Below are 15396 nucleotides of genomic sequence, written 5' to 3' on the forward strand. Positions count from 1 at the left end.
AATTTATAAAGATCCACCTGGCTCTGGGTAACGAGTGCTGGGATGGGATTAAAGGCGTGCGCCAAAACAGCCCCACCCGTAAGCTTAACTAGCTTAATGAATGCCACAGATCAAGCCAGAAGGGCCTAAGGAAGAAAGGGTTCTTGAGGATAATTTCTTTGTGCTGTATACTCTGACATCTAATATTAGAGTTTAATTTAGTGTATGCTTTGCAGGCTCATTAGGAGGAATAATGAAACCACAGACTGGTGATATCCAAGCACTGAACAGCCGTTTACACGCTGACCCAACCTTGGAGGGAAACCATTTCTACCTCTGTCTATGAGATCAAATGCTTCAAGGCTCCCTAGATGCTTCTTTAACGCCCAGAAGCAGGCTCCCGGCCCCAACCAGGCGCAGCCCAATAGGAGAAAACAAATGGCCTCAGCCTCAGGCAAGGGTTGTGGCTACAGCTGGGACTGGGCCTCCAAGGTGCCAGAATCCGACCGAAGCAAGGAGAGTGCCCGACGATCCTATTTGTCCTTCTTGTTTTCCCCCACTGGCACAGCAGAGGGGGCAGGGGCCACAGGACTCTCTTCCAACACACTGTCTCCACCCTTTGACAGCTTCTTGGCTCGCTGGTACAGTTCGTTCAAATTGAACTCTCGAATCACATTCTCCTATGCAAAGAGATGAACAAACACATCAGGCACTAGGTGGGAAGGTAAAGTTCAGAGCTTGAGAGCAGATGTATTTAACTAAGCACAGTCTAGAAACCAGAGGAATCAGAGGGCAGAAATCTGTCCTAACCTAATTTTTCTTTTCTATTAGAGGTCAATTTCTATGCCAAGAATTGTTCCTCCATGCAACTGTAAAGCAATCCTATGAGTCATGTGTTACTGCCTCAGATTTACTGATTTTTTTAAATATTTATTTACTTATTATGTTGTTTATTTATTATGTTTACAGTGTTCCGCTTGCATGTATTCCTGCACACCAGAAGACGGCACCAGATCTCATTACAGATGGTTGTGAGCCACCATGTGGTTGCTGGGAATTGAACTCAGGACCTCTGGAAGAGCAGTCAGTGCTCTTAACCTCTGAGCCATCACTCCAGCCCCCAAGTCTTATTTATGATTTTCCTCAGTATTAGCAGCAAGCATATAACAAATCTGCTGAGTGACTTTCTAGGTGACATCCAGTAACTAATCTACACCCTTAAAAACAATGGGCAAGTGGCAGAATTTAAAATTAAACCCAGATTAAGTACAAAGCCCATTCACTGTTGTATATACTTCTCCAAACTATTGCCCATTATTTCATGTACCTCAGAGAAGGTCCAAGAGACGGCTCGTCCTTTCTTGTCAATCTGTGGCCGCCGAATTACCTCCTTGCCACCTTGGAACAGGATCAGGGTAGGGAGTTGTTTGGTGAGGGGTGACGTGCTCACTTTGTACCTATAGGGCCCAGAGAGAACTTTGTACATGCAGCTGTATCCATCACTTACATCACTCTAGGTAATTCTCAGCGCAGACCCTCTGCCCAGGCATCTACATACCGTGTGCTAACATCAGTATAGCGTCCAACATCTACCTTCCCAAAATTTAGCCCTGTACAGTTGTACCTGCAAAAAATATATTATTTAACATACTGAAAAATACAGGGATGGATCAAGGGAACTAGAAATAGAGATACCTAGGTAAGAAAGGGAGAAACAACTTTCAATGTGCAAAATTAGGCCAAAGGAAAGAAGCTACAGCATTTCCATTTTTGACATGCTTCACTCTGCATACTCACTTGAGGGACAGGTCAGCATAGATGGGAGCAAATGACTGACAATCATTAGACCAATTGGCAAAGAACTCCACAATCCAAGTGACCCTCTTGTCCCGCTCCAGTTCTTCCTACCACACAAAGGAGAGAGAATAGGCTGAAACAGCTGGGTATCTGAGAAGATTCAGACCTGTGACTAACTCCTTGGCCTGAACTCCCCCTGGCGCAGAATAAACCAGTACCCTGACAACCTTTTCAGGTTTGTTTGTTGGTACCAAAGATTGAATCTAGTGCCTCACACACGTGAGGCAAGCAGCCTACCATAAGCAAAATGGCCAATTTTTTTTAATAATCTAAAAAAACTTAATTGTATTTATTGTGTGGGTGTAGACACAATGTGCCACTGCCCACTTAGAGTCAGTTTTCTCTTTCCAGACTGAAGACTGAGGTTTGGCAGCAAGGACCATCTTTTTTACCCACTGAACGTTTTTTATTATTATTATTGTTATGATGATGATGATGATGATGATGATGTGCCATGGTGCACATATGGAGGACAGAGGACAACTCTGTAGAGTGGGCTCTCTCCTTCTACCTTTAGATGGGCTGCAGGGACCGAGTTCAGGTGGTCAGGGCTCGTGTGGCAAACACCCTTACCTGACGAGCCATCTCACCCCGTCTACCAGACTTTCTTTTGTGACAGAATCTTACTGTGTAGCTGGGGCTGCCCTGGAACTCACTGTGTGGCCTACACTGGCCTCAAACTTGCAGCAATCTGCTGGGTGGTGATGGCATACACCTTTAATGCCAGCATCTGGGAGGCAGAGGCAGGTGGATCTCTTCGTTCGAGGCCAGCCTGGTCTATGGAGGGAGTTCCAGGACAGTCAAGACTACAGAGAAATCTCGTCTTGAAAAACAAAAATGAACAAACAAACAATAAAACAGGAAAAACAAACAAAAACATTCTTGCACCAATCCTACCCCAGCCTCCCAAGTACCAGGAAAACAATTATGCATCACCAACCCCAGTGATGATTTCCATCCTGAGGCCCCATCTTTATGAATAACGAGCACAAAACCACAAAGCAGAAACCGAGAAATAAGAAACAGAAAGTAGAATACTTACGTCAATGGTTTTATCATTGAAGTACTTGATATACTCAGGACCCATGTACAGGGGGGGCTTGCAGGTCATCAGGAACACTGAACACAGAGAAAAGATGTCAGAGATACATACAGGACCTTTTTATAGAGTTTCTTGCAAACACACTCAGGAATTTCAGACATCAAAGAATATATATGTGTACATAGATCGCCATCACATATTCCTCTTAAAATACTAAGTAAATACTCACCTGCATATAATTAAGAACTACAAATATAACTCATTAGGTGTAAGATAATCTGGTCCTCAAAAATCAAGTCTTTATCAAGGAACTTTACTATTTCAAATAATTAACTATAGAACCATATCATAATAAAAGCCATTTTCTCACCTATGCAGAGTGTGAGGTACAGCAGACCCATTCGAATATCCAGGCGGAAGAAAAGAATTGCGTTGGCCACCTTACTGAACATGAAGATGTTGCCTACGTGTTGCTCCACAGTGACTGGAACACAGAGATACCACAGTCAGGCTGGGCTGAAGGCTCCCACTCTTTTGTCCCTCTTCCTGGGGTACTTTGAAATGGGAACAGGAGGGAGAGGATACAGAAGTTGAAGGTCAAACTAGCCCCTGGCATGAAATGTGGAACTAGTTCATTAAATAACACTCCTCCAATAACATGAAAAAGGAGCTTCTGTAGGGCATGCGTCCTAACCCCCAATCAGTGCAAAGCAGGTAAGCTTACTGGATCTGCGGTTCTTCATCATCACAATGGCACTGAGGAACATCAGGATCTCCACTTCTCTCTGGAAGAGAATCAGTGACAGCAACCTGGTGAATGAGGCTGATGGGATGAGGGCAAAATATGAAATGCAAAACAAGAGATCCAGCTTGGGTTGGTGATAAAGAAGTAACTGGATCTGGCTAAGGTGTAGTGGGACCAAGTCAAAAGAGCTAAGTTAGAGTCTACCCTTGGCACTTGAATGGTATCTTTCATCAAATCCCTGACCTTTGGGTTTTCTCTTCTTTCTTTTTCCTCTCTCCCTCCTTCTGTCCTTGAGACTTGCTCTCACTATCCTGCCCAGGCAATTCTCCTGCCTCAGCCTCTAAAATATTAGGATTATAGTGGTACATCACCATGTCCCACTGGTTTTCTTTAACTACATTTATTGGTTTCATGTGTGTACTCCCATGCATGGGCTGCAGCACACATGTGGAAGGCAGAGGATAACTTTCCTTCTCTCTCACTGTGTAGTCCAGGCAAGTTTCAAACTCATTGAAGCTCCTCCCACCTCAGCCTCTCCACGTGCTGGGTGCTTTTCTGTCATTTGGTTTTGAGAAAGGATCTTGCTGCATAGCTTAGGCTACAATGTTTTGTCTTTATTTTTTTTAGAGAATGTTTTGTAGGTCAAGATGGCACCCCAACTCCCTATGTTGCTTTAAACTTGTGATCCTGCCTCCACCTCCCAAATGCTGATATTACACATGTACTACCATGTTGCACTTCTTAACAATTACTATTAATAGTAGTATATTACAATTTCTTTTCAGTGAGTCTCAGATCTTCAGGATACCCAAAGTGTAAGTCCACAGTTAGTAGTGCACACACATGAACTCAGCATTCTGGAGGGTAGAGGCGGGAGAAATGTCAAAAGCCCAAACCTATCTTGGTCTACATAACAAGTTCCAGGCCAGTCAGGGCTATAGGCACAGCTCCACTGTTGCTGGCACAGCCTAAGGAGCTCCCCGAATCTTTAGGAGCCCTTTCAGGTCAAATTGGGACTCACAGTTTCATTAAAGGAGGTTCACAGTTGGCCAGTATGAGGAGTTTGGTGTGTATGTGTTTATTCTTTTTTTTTTTTTAATCGTGTTTAATGGTTAAGAGCACTGCTAAGCCATCTCTCCAGCCCTGTATGTGTTTGTTTTTAACAAATTATTTTTGCTTTATGTGTATTAGTGGTTTACCTGAATGTATGTAAGTGTACTATGTGTCTAGTGTTCACAGAGACCAGAGGTCAATGTTGGAACTAGAATTATGGCTAGTTGTGATCCACCGTGTGGGTGAGGAACCTCACCCAAGTCCTCTAGAAGAGCAGCCAGTGCTCTTAACTACTGAGCCATCTCTCCAGCCCCCAGAGTTGAGGTCTTCTTAAAACTATTTCAATATTCACTTTTATTATTTTTTTATCACATGCATGTGTTTGGATATGCGCAATTGATTGCAGGTGCCTAAAAAAAGACTCCTAAGGCTGGAGTTACAGGCAGCCATGAGCCTCCTGATGTGGGCACTGGGAATCAAATTTGGATTATCAGCAGAGTATTTGGGGTTTGTCTGGTTTGTGTTTTTTGGGACGAGGTTTCTCTGTATAGCCCTGGCTGTCCATAACTCACTCTGCAGACCAGGCTGGCCTCAAGTTCACAAAGATCCACCTGTTTCTGCCTCCCAAATGCTGGGATTAAAGGGTATGCGCCACCACTGCCTGGCATGACAGTGTTTTTAACCACTGGGCCATCTTTCTAGCCCTAAGCTATTTTAGTATAGGCTCATAAGTATATAGGTTAAGGGAGAAGGAGGAGTTCAGAAATACTCAAGGCATGGGCATTTCATTTTCTTCACCATAGTCATCTATAACATACTGGTGGGATTTGAAGTTATCTTCAAAGGGCAGCTAAGAAGCCTAAATGAAATCATAAGGTGAATCTTTTCTTTTTTTCCCTTGGGTTTTTTGAGACAGGGTTTCACTGTATATCCCTGGCTGTCCTGGAACTTGCTGTGTAGACCAGCTGGCCTCGAACTCACAGACATTTGCCTGCTTCTGCTTCCCAAAAGCTGGGATTAAAGGAGTGTGCCACCACCATCCAGCTTCATGGGGTGATTCTTTTTTTTTTTTTTTTTTAAATTTATATATTTATTATGTACTAAGTGTTCTGCCTGCATGTATGCCTGCAGGCCTAAAGAGGGCACCAGATCTCATTTTAGATGGTTGTGAGCCACCATGTGGTTGCTGGGAACTGAACTCAGGACCTCTAGAAGAGCAGCCAGTGCTCCCAACCTCTGAACCATCTCTCCATCCCCCATAGGGCAATTCTTAAGAGGCACCTGGCAGTGTTACAACTTATAAGGTACGACTCTAGAGCACAGGAATGGAGGAAATTGGGGTATTTGGCGTGGTGTCGTTTTGAGATAGGGTCTCACTATGTAGTCTTAACTGACTTGGAATGTGTTATATAGACCAGGAGGGCCTACATCAATCTCACAGAGATCCACCTGCCTCTGTCTCCAGAGTGTTGGGGCTAAAGGGGTGTACTACACAAAGCCTGGAAAAGGTATGGTATCTTTAATGCAAACAAAGTTAATAATCTTGTTTGAGAGTCCCAGAAATGTCTGAGGAAAGAAACGAGATCTACCCAAGGTTATAGACTTCAGGCCTTAAGTCTGGGTCACTGCTATTTTAACATAAATATTTGTATAGGAAAGGAGTATTAGCTCTATGCCCACAATCTTCACAGCGAATATTACTTGTTCTGAAATTATTGCTTCTCGGATGGTGAGGGGCTCCCCTCGACTCGTGTTTTTTGTAATCTTCCCCGTTTTTTCTATACCCGCCCCCCAGGATGATAGTGTGTGAAGTTACGGTGGCCAGGGTAGTGATGCGGTTGCTTTTCCACCTAAGTCATTTTGTTGAATTAGTGACCAAAGTCGACCAGCCTATTAGAGAATTAAACAAGGTTAGAAAGCAGTTTCTGAATGCTGTGTGACCTTGGAAAAGTCACTTTACTACACTGAGATCAGTTTGCTAGATAGAAAGACAGACAGATAGGTGAATGAATGAATAAATAGAAATGGTATTTCTACTAGATAGATAGATGATAGATAGATAGATAGATAGATAGATGAGTAAATAGAAAATGGTATTTCTACTACTGGCCCATCTTCCTCACCGACGCCCCAGAAAGCTTGGCATTACTGTAGAAGACTGTTCATGTGTGAAGGAAACCCTGGAATATTTCTCCATCTTAAACAAGTTAAGACTAGTAACGGCCTAGGATCTCCACTAAGTCTGTAGAATGGTTACATCCCGAAATCTACCCCTATACTTTCATATGCACCTGCAGGGGCAGAGATGGTCAAGGTCGAGAGCTACTGAGGCAGGGGGCGCTCACCCAGTCAAAGTCACACGGGTTACCATCTTCGCGCTGCGTGGGGAGACCGTTGCAAATCGGCGGCAGTTTCCTCACGAGGAGGAAAGCAGCGGAGAGCAGGGCAGACAGAAGGCAATAAGGTCGGGCCAGCCATCGAGAAAGCCGCGGCACCGAGTACACCAGAGCAATCAGAGGCGCGAGGACAGCCATCTTTCCTGCCTGTTCCTTCGCAGGCTCCGTCCCGCCCCCAGCTCTTCCTTCCACCGCCCCACCACACCAGCGAGACTTCTATTGGGCCAAATATCAGATGCAACGCCTCCAGACCCGGATGTAGATCTCTTATTGGGTGCTATGGTAGATCGGAAAATGAGTTAGATAGTCTATTGGTTCATGTGGTTGTCGCTTTTCTACCTGAGTCATTTTATTGGCTATAAGACTGCGAACTGCTTCCCGAACAGCGACGGAAGTAATTGCCGGAAAGTGGTAGGCGGGGCCTAATGCATCCAATGACGGGAAGCTCTTAGAGGACGAGGGCAGTACTCTGTGAAAGTAATTGTCCAATGAAAGTCATTAACGCCGATCCGGGGTAACGCAGGAGCCGAGAGTACTATGGAGAATTTCACGGCGCTGTTTGGAGCTCAAGCTGACCCTCCACCGCCCCCAAGCACCCTCGGCTTCGGGCCCGGAAAGCCGCCCCCGCCACCTCCACCCCCTCCGGGAGGTGGTCCAGGCACAGCCCCGCCCGCGACTGCGACCTCGGCCCCGGCGGGCGCAGACAAGTCGACTGCTGGAAGCGGGCCCTTCTACCTTATGCGGGAATTGCCGGGTGAGTAGTGGGGCCAAAAGCAGCCAGTCAGGTAATAGATTAGGTGACGGGTGTGGCTATCAGCCTGCTGTGCGAGGTGTGAGGTATCGGGCGACGCGTGGCCAGTGGGCAACTCAAGAGTTAGAAGCTCTTTGGCGAGTCATAACCCTAAGAGATAGCTTGATTTCATGGGGTGGATTTGAGGTGGGCGTGAATATCCGGGACAACTTCTGGTGGGAAGTTCTGTGATCGGGTTCTTTGACTGCCGTTTGTGACTCTATAAAAAACGTGAGCCATTGTTTGAAACCCGGGAAACCTGATTTAACATTTCTGGAGACTTTAAGATTTTAAAGTTTGTCAGGTATAAAGCAAGTTGCCATCCTTGTCAGGGACTCGGAGATTAACATGTTTAAAGAAAATACTAAAATTGAACCAACTCTGTCATTCATACCATTATTTGGAAATTGGGGGCATGTGGCTCAGTGGTGGGACTCTTGCCTGCCATGCTTGAGGCGGTGTTTTCACAGAGTCTTCTCTGAGTAGGTAGCATTCCAGAGTAAACAACGCCACCCTTGGACAGAGAACAGATACTTCTAGATACAAGAAACTTGATTAGGAGTCTGTTTGGGGGGAAAGCTTGCAACATCTGAGGGCCAGAAGACAGATTGGACTGGAGTAAAACAAATCCAATAGTGATGAGATAGGCAAAGGCTTTTATAAGGCAATATAGGGTGTGTAAATTTCAAATTGAAGCCATTTCAACATGGGTGCAATATGATCTAATTTATTCAGCAGAATGAATGAAAATGGGATAATCAGAAGTTACCAGTCAGTGTTCAGGAAAGAGATAATGGTTTGGACAAAATCTTAGCAGTAAAGAAGGAAATGGATACAGGATACATGTTAGAAGCAGAGCCTACAGAAATAAAGAGCTAAATATAAAAGGAGAGAGGAATTGGGTCTTGTGCAGAGGCGATGGTAGTCTGAGAGTAGGAAGTTGTGGAAAGAAAAAGGTTGACAGGCTGAAAATCAAGAAGTGTTCTGGACATTTTAAGTCTTAGGGACTTATGGTACTATATACCAGCACTCAGGAGGTACAAGTAGGAGGATCCAGAGTTCAAGCCCAGCCTAGGTGACATAAGGTCCTGCTTCAAAAGAAAAGGTCCTCAGTTCATTCCAATAACTATTAACAAAATAGTTTGACATTCACATCAGTGTATAACAATTATTGTAGCCCTTTTAGATACTGTATTTTATAATTGAGAAACTGAAGCATAAAGAGATTGGCTATGCTTTAGTGGTAGGTGTCTTCCAGCAGTTTTATTTTAGTAGTTTGTTAGTTTTGAGACAGGGTCTCACTATATAGCTCTGGCTTGCCTGGAATTCTTTGTAGATCTGACTGGCCTTGAACTCCACCTGCCTCTGCCTCCACATGTGTGCCACCATGCCCGAGTTTATCTTTTGCATTACCTGTTCTAATTGTACCTGTTTATCAGTTAATCAACATCAATCAGTTGACAAATACTGAATTTCCATTTGAGGCAGATACTGGGTATGTAGGATGGAGGGAGGGCTGGTGTGAGAGGTGGAGATCGGGGTTTGAAGACTGTGCTTGTGTTTTCCTTAGTGTCGATCTTAGTACTTTGTAGTCATCCCCCACACATCTTAGGAAAAGTGTTAAGAGCGACCTGATGGTTTTCAGAATTTGTTGTTAGCCAAAATGACATGGAGAACAAGATATCAGCTGGGTGGAGGCGGTGCACACCTCTAATCCCAGTACTTGGAGGCAGAGACAGACAGATGGTGAGTTCGAAGCCAGCCTGGTCTACAGAGTGAGTTCCAGGACAGCCAGAGCTTATCTTGAAAAACCTAAAAAAAGAAGAGAAAAAGAGAGAAATTTTGCATGGAAGAGTAGTGGTCGATTAGGCTCCAAAGCTAAGCTAGAATAAAAATATGAATAGGAGGAAGCCTGGGGATGTAGCATGAAGTCCTATATTCAATCCCCATACTTGACAAACCAGAGAGAGACTCTGTCTCAAAAAAAACTTTTAATGAATCATTTTTTAAAAAGCATTAGGCTCCAGAGCTAAAGAGTTGGCTCAGTGGTTAAAAGCACTTGTTCTTGCAGAGGACTGGGGCTTGATTCCCAGCACCCACTCGGGGGCTCACCACTTCCATAGGCATCTATCATGCATACCTGTGGCAAACATACATACATGCAGGAAAAGCACTCATACATACAAAAGAAAGTAAATCTAAAAAAAAGTATTAGGCACAAGTATCATGATTTTTTTGTCTATTTTTCAAGACGGTTTTTCTGTAGCTCTGGCTGTCCTGGAGCTCATTTTGTAGACCAAACTGGCCTCTAATTCAGAGATTCGCCTGCGTCTGCCTCCTGAGTGCTGAAATAAAAATTAAAAGCATACACCCGCCACTTTGTGACTTGAGTGGCTTACACTATGGGAATTTAAGTAGCAGTTTCTTTGCTTCCCCACCCCACCCCCAGGACTGAGAATCACACTCAAGGCCCTCGACATTGCTACACAAGCACTCTACCACTGTTTTTTTTATTTTGTTTTGTTTTAATTAAGAAGTATTGTTTTCTACAGTTACAGAATGTGAGTTCCAATAATTGGAATAAAGAGGCCATAGTGATGTGAACAGGATTTAGAATTTCAAGAAGGAAAAAAAATGAATCTCCACGGAATTCACATTTCAAGATTTATTTTCAGGAATCATGGCTTCTGAAAGTTTATAAATCATTTTCAAAGACCTAACAGTTTAAATAGAAGTTAAACTCATATTTCTTTATTTTTTTAGTGTTTATTTTATATGTATGAATGTTTTCCTGCAAGTGTGTATATGAATATGTATGTGCCTGGTGTCAATGGAGGTCAGAGAGGGCATCAAATTCCCTGTAACTGGAGTTACAGATGCCTATAAGCTGCCATGTGGTTGCTGAGAATGGAATCTAGGTCATCTGCTGAGCCCTCTGATATTTTCTTCCTTAATTTCCCCTTTTGAAGTCTCATGTTACCCAGGATGGCCTCAAAACTCATGTAGCCAAGGATGAGCATGAACTCCTGATCTTCCTGCCTCCCCCTCCTGAATGCTGGGATTACTGGTGTATGCCACTTAGATCAGCTTGAACTCCTTTTTTAGAAATTATGAAAAGCACCAAGAACCTTCTCAACAGAACCTTAAACATAACCATCTGGAAGGAGAAGTCCTGGCAAGCAGAAGGCAGTACCAGTATTGAGAGGCATTGTAATGCCAAGTATCCCAACAACACTGTTGCACATCACTCTTCTAGTCATTTGACAGTGAAGAAAAGGAAACAGGTGGAGGAAGACCTAGACCAGAAGAAAAATGCTTGTTTATTTCAGAAACATTTTAGTGTATAACCTGGGCACTAACTAGTCATGTGAATAAGACACCATCTCCGCCCTCTAGAGCTCACAGTTCAGAACCTGAATTTTCCCAAGTAAATGATTATAAACAAGTCACCTTATCTGTATGTTGTCAGAATTAATCAATGAGCCTTGAAAATAATGAAATGCAAAGTTATTATCCCATTACATGATAAAAGGAGACAGCGGCAGACAGGACAGCTAGTATTAGAACCCTAATTGCTCGTATTTTCTTTCTAGGTAATACTTGATATCATGAAGAATAAACATGTTGGTCACAAGGTAGTCACAACCACAAAAGTCTACTGTTTGCCTGTGGTGATTAGTCTTTCTTCCTATTTAAAAATATAATAATAAAGCTAGGCATGGTGGCACTCACGTGTAACACCAGCACTCTCAGGAGGCTAAGGCAGGAAGTTGCCATAAGTTTGAGGCCAGCTAGAACTACATAGCAAGAGACTGTCTCAATAAATACACAGCCAGCAGAGGACCACCAAGACCCTCATGCCACTGCATCCAATTTATAGTAGTAACTTTTAGTGTAGCTGTAACTAAACTTTAAGGTTCTGTTACCCTGATCCAGGCAGAGATGTTTCTGAGACATTTTATAAAATGCAGAACAATATCTGTTTGATAGTGTCATGTAAGTTAGTCTGGTTTTGTTTTGGGTTGTTTTGTTTCTATCTCTGCCCTGCTCCATTCTTTTTCCATTCCTCTAGCTCACAGTATAATATTTTATGTTTGTTATATGTTACTGAGTTGGAGGTGTTTGAGACAGGATCTCACTATACAGCCCAAGCTGGCCTGGAATGCAACTGTCTTGCCTCAGCCTCCTCAGTGCTGGCATTACTGGCTTACAGGTATGCACCACCACACCTGGCTATTATCACAGTTTAGTGTCTGTTATCTAAAATGTTTCAAATTTTACAATTTTTCAGAATATTTGCATAGATTTTATTAGTTACATATCCCAAATCCAGAAGTGTGAAGTATGGAATGCTCCAAAATCTGAAACCTTTTGAGTGCTGGAATTCTATAATTGTGGTGGTTTGAATAAGAATAGGCTCATATATTTGAATGTGGAACTCCTTGAATAGATTAGAAGGATTAGGAGGTGTGGCCTTGTTGGAGGAAGTATGTCACTGGAGGTGGGCTTTGAGGTTTCACAGGCCCATGCCAGGTCTAGGCTCTCTCTTTCTGCCTATGGATCAATAGGTAGCTCTCAACTCCTCCAGCACCGTGCTGCCATGATGATGAATTAAGCCTCTGAAACTCTAAGCAAACCCCCAGTTAAGTGTTTCTCACAATTTTAGGAGCTTCCATAGTCATGTCTCTTCCCAGCAATAGAACAGTGACTAAGATGCTCTTTTTTTCAATAGATTCCTCATTAGTATAAACTATAGTCCTTCATGGGGCTGGAGAGATGGCTTAACAGTTAGGAATACAGGCTACCCTTGTAAAAGACCCAGTTTCAGTTCCTTGGAAGTCAATCTAAAAATTGTTTTTCCCTTTAATCCCTTCTGGGTTAGTAACAAAAATATTATCATCTGCTTTTGCTGTAACTTCATTATTGCTGTTTTCTAGGCAGTACAGAACTGACCGGCAGCACCAATTTAATCACACACTACAACCTGGAACAGGCCTATAATAAGTTTTGTGGGAAGAAAGTGAAGGAGAAGCTAAGTAACTTCCTGCCTGACCTGCCTGGGATGATTGATCTCCCTGGCTCCCATGACAACAGCAGCCTCCGCTCCCTCATTGAGAAGCCTCCTATTCTTAGTAGCTCTTTTAATCCAATCACAGGGACCATGCTGTCTGGCTTCCGCCTCCATACTGGCCCGGTGAGTCCCTTCCCTTCTTAGGGAGGCCTAATAGGTATGGAGGTAGTTTTCTGTCCAAGTCTGGGAGAAAGGATTTCCTCCCTCTACTCACCTGGACCTTCCTTTGGTTCCCTCAGTTGCCAGAGCAGTGTCGTCTGATGCATATTCAGCCTCCCAAGAAGAAGAATAAGCATAAGCATAAACAGAGCCGGACCCAGGACCCTGTGCCCCCAGGTAAGAAGCACTTTTGTTCAGATCAAGACACAGGCCAGGTCTGCTTAGTTCCTCTGGACTCCCAGATTTCCCCAAGAAGAAATTCATGTATTGACATTGCTTGGGCAAGCAGTGACTTGGCATAGGTGCTCTATCAACAGCTCCATGTCCTTTTTGGACATGCAGAAAAAAGCAGTTCCCCTCGTGTTGGGTTTTCCTGTAGCCTTAAAGAGTTCATAGCAGATCTTAAGCTCAACAGTTTATAGTCTCTTAACATCTCCTACAGAAACTCCATCTGATTCAGATCACAAAAAGAAGAAAAAGAAAAAAGAAGAGGATCCTGAACGGAAAAGGAAGAAGAAAGAGAAGAAGAAGAAGAAGGTAAGAGGGCTGTTACAGTGCACATTGAGTTTTCCATGTAACCATTTTTTTGTTTGTATTTTGTTTACATTTCCCTACACATGCAGTGCCCAGAGACCAGAAGAGGGCTTTGGCCCTGGAACTGGAGCCACCGTCCTATGGTGGTGCTGGGAACTGAACTCAGGTTTTCGAGACAGTACATGCTCATAACCAAAGCCATCTCTTCAGCCCCCATCTCACCCTTCTTAGAATCCTTTGCTTCAAGTTGGACCCAAGATTGAAAACCCAAGGCAAACATTTTTCTTTTACAACACTGGCCAAGGCTAGTTCATTTGTTCTTTTTCTCTTTGAGGTAGTGCCCTACCACTGAGCCATCCAGTCTCTTTTTTTTAATTTTTGTTTTGCTTGTTTATTGATAATTTTTGAGACAGAATTTCAGTGAGTTGCCCAGGCAGGCCTTGAATTTGCAATCCTCTTACCTCTGCCTCCCAAACAACTGAGGTTCCAAGTCTATGCTAGTGGGCTTATCTTGTATTAGTGACTTAGGGTTTTTGTTTTGAGACAAGGTCTTAATGAGATTCGGCCTTGGCTGGCCTGGGCCTCACTATATAGATAGGCTGGCTTTTACCTCTCTCCAGAGTACTGGGATTAAAGGCATGCACCATGTCCAGTCAGGTCTATCTTTTAGTTTCTAAATATTCTTACCCCCTTTTTCTTTGTCTCCTCCAGAACCGACATAGTCCAGACCACCCAGGTATGGGCAGCTCCCAGGCCAGCAGCAGCAGCAGCCTCCGCTAACAGGACCACAGAACTCTGCCAAGGATGGCTTTCCTCCTATATTGAACCTGCTGACAAAAACTCTCTTCCAGGCACTTGGACACTGCCTCGGGGCAGCCAACAGCTAGACAGAGGCCAGCCCTGCTGTGCTTGTGACTAATATACTTTAGAGAAGTGCCATGCTTTTTTATGGTTTAGTCCAGTTGGCTTTTTTTTAACAGACTGGCTAGTATGGCTACCTTTTAAGAGACAAGTGTTTGAGTTTAAGACAAGGCACTGCTAAGACATAAGAGATTTTGGTTCTTCCCATCGAATTATTTCCTTAGGCTGGGAAATCAAAATGAGAGCAGAGAACATGGTCGAAAAACTAGTCTGCTAATATTTTCCCACAGCGGACACAAAATACTTTGCCCATAATGTTCAGTGCCTGGATGATCTTCAGCCCGTCAGGAAAGCTGGTCCAGATAAGGTTTATGCCTGTGTTGATACACAACAGGGAACTATTATAAAACACCCACAATCACCAGTATATTTAAAACAACTGGTGTTTTGGTGTTCACTTTCTTATGCTCCCACCCTTTTTTCCTGGGACTGCCCCAAGCCTTGTATATGCTGGGCCAGCTTACCTCCCCCCACCCTCTTATTCTTATTCTTTAGTTTAAATATGGATTTGGTTGTTTAGGAAAAAGAAGCTTTTGGTTTGTGTTTTTTGAGACATCATCTCACTATGTAACCCTGGCAGGCTATGAAGACCTCAAGCTCAAGAGACCCAACCGCCTCTACCTCCCAAGTTCTGGGGATCAAAGGCATGCACCACCATGCCTGGCTTTTTATTTTACTTTTAAAAAAAAAATAATTATTTACTCTTATGTGCATTGGTGTTTTACCTGCATGTATGTCTGTCTGAGGGTGTCAGATCTTGGAATTACAGGCAGTTGTGGGATTCTATGTGGGTGCTAGGAATTGAACCTGGGTCCTCTGCAAGGGCAATCAGTGCTCCTAACTACTGAG

At 43.6% G+C, this 15396-nt stretch overlaps 2 protein-coding genes across 4 annotated transcripts; one reads left to right on the plus strand and one right to left on the minus strand.

The window, feature by feature from the left end:
- Window positions 1–13: 13 nt before the first annotated feature.
- Window positions 14–7257, minus strand: Tmx2 (thioredoxin related transmembrane protein 2). Of its 3 annotated transcripts, none has more exons than XM_036185164.1 (8): window positions 7022–7257; window positions 3603–3663; window positions 3249–3362; window positions 2879–2955; window positions 1777–1883; window positions 1538–1603; window positions 1307–1436; window positions 14–659 (listed from the first exon to the last, which is right to left on the minus strand). In XM_036185164.1, the coding sequence occupies exons 1-8, from the start codon at window positions 7208–7210 to the stop codon at window positions 513–515; spliced, it is 891 nt and encodes a 296-aa protein (XP_036041057.1). In that variant the 5' UTR covers window positions 7211–7257; the 3' UTR covers window positions 14–512. The 3 variants fall into 3 exon arrangements, with proteins under 3 accessions (XP_036041057.1, XP_036041058.1, XP_036041059.1); XM_036185165.1 differs by having other exon boundaries at window positions 3249–3432; window positions 7022–7220; XM_036185166.1 differs by lacking the exon at window positions 14–659 and having other exon boundaries at window positions 1344–1436; window positions 1549–1603.
- A 273-nt stretch (window positions 7258–7530) lies between these two features.
- Window positions 7531–15207, plus strand: Med19 (mediator complex subunit 19). The gene is made up of 5 exons (XM_036186195.1): window positions 7531–7826; window positions 12800–13056; window positions 13173–13269; window positions 13535–13629; window positions 14338–15207. Exons 1-5 carry the CDS (start codon window positions 7610–7612, stop codon window positions 14404–14406), a joined length of 735 nt encoding a protein of 244 aa, XP_036042088.1. The 5' UTR covers window positions 7531–7609; the 3' UTR covers window positions 14407–15207.
- Window positions 15208–15396: the final 189 nt, after the last annotated feature.

Source organism: Onychomys torridus, chromosome 4, assembly GCF_903995425.1.
Source record: "Onychomys torridus chromosome 4, mOncTor1.1, whole genome shotgun sequence".
Lineage (NCBI taxonomy): Eukaryota > Metazoa > Chordata > Mammalia > Rodentia > Cricetidae > Onychomys > Onychomys torridus.

Excerpts from the sequence above, each read along its gene's own strand:
- Tmx2 (XM_036185164.1), bottom strand. The coding sequence starts at position 7,210 with ATGGCTGTCCTCGCGCCTCTGATTGCTCTGGTGTACTCGGTGCCGCGG. Across the intron at positions 3,664-7,021 it reads ACCCGTGTGACTTTGACTGG|AGAGAAGTGGAGATCCTGAT; the intron begins GTGAGCGCCCCC and ends ATTCTCTTCCAG. Across the intron at positions 3,363-3,602 it reads GATGAAGAACCGCAGATCCA|TCACTGTGGAGCAACACGTA; the intron begins GTAAGCTTACCT and ends TCTGTGTTCCAG.
- Med19 (XM_036186195.1), top strand. The coding sequence starts at position 7,610 with ATGGAGAATTTCACGGCGCTGTTTGGAGCTCAAGCTGACCCTCCACCG. Across the intron at positions 13,270-13,534 it reads CCAGGACCCTGTGCCCCCAG|AAACTCCATCTGATTCAGAT; the intron begins GTAAGAAGCACT and ends CATCTCCTACAG. Across the intron at positions 13,630-14,337 it reads AAGAGAAGAAGAAGAAGAAG|AACCGACATAGTCCAGACCA; the intron begins GTAAGAGGGCTG and ends TGTCTCCTCCAG.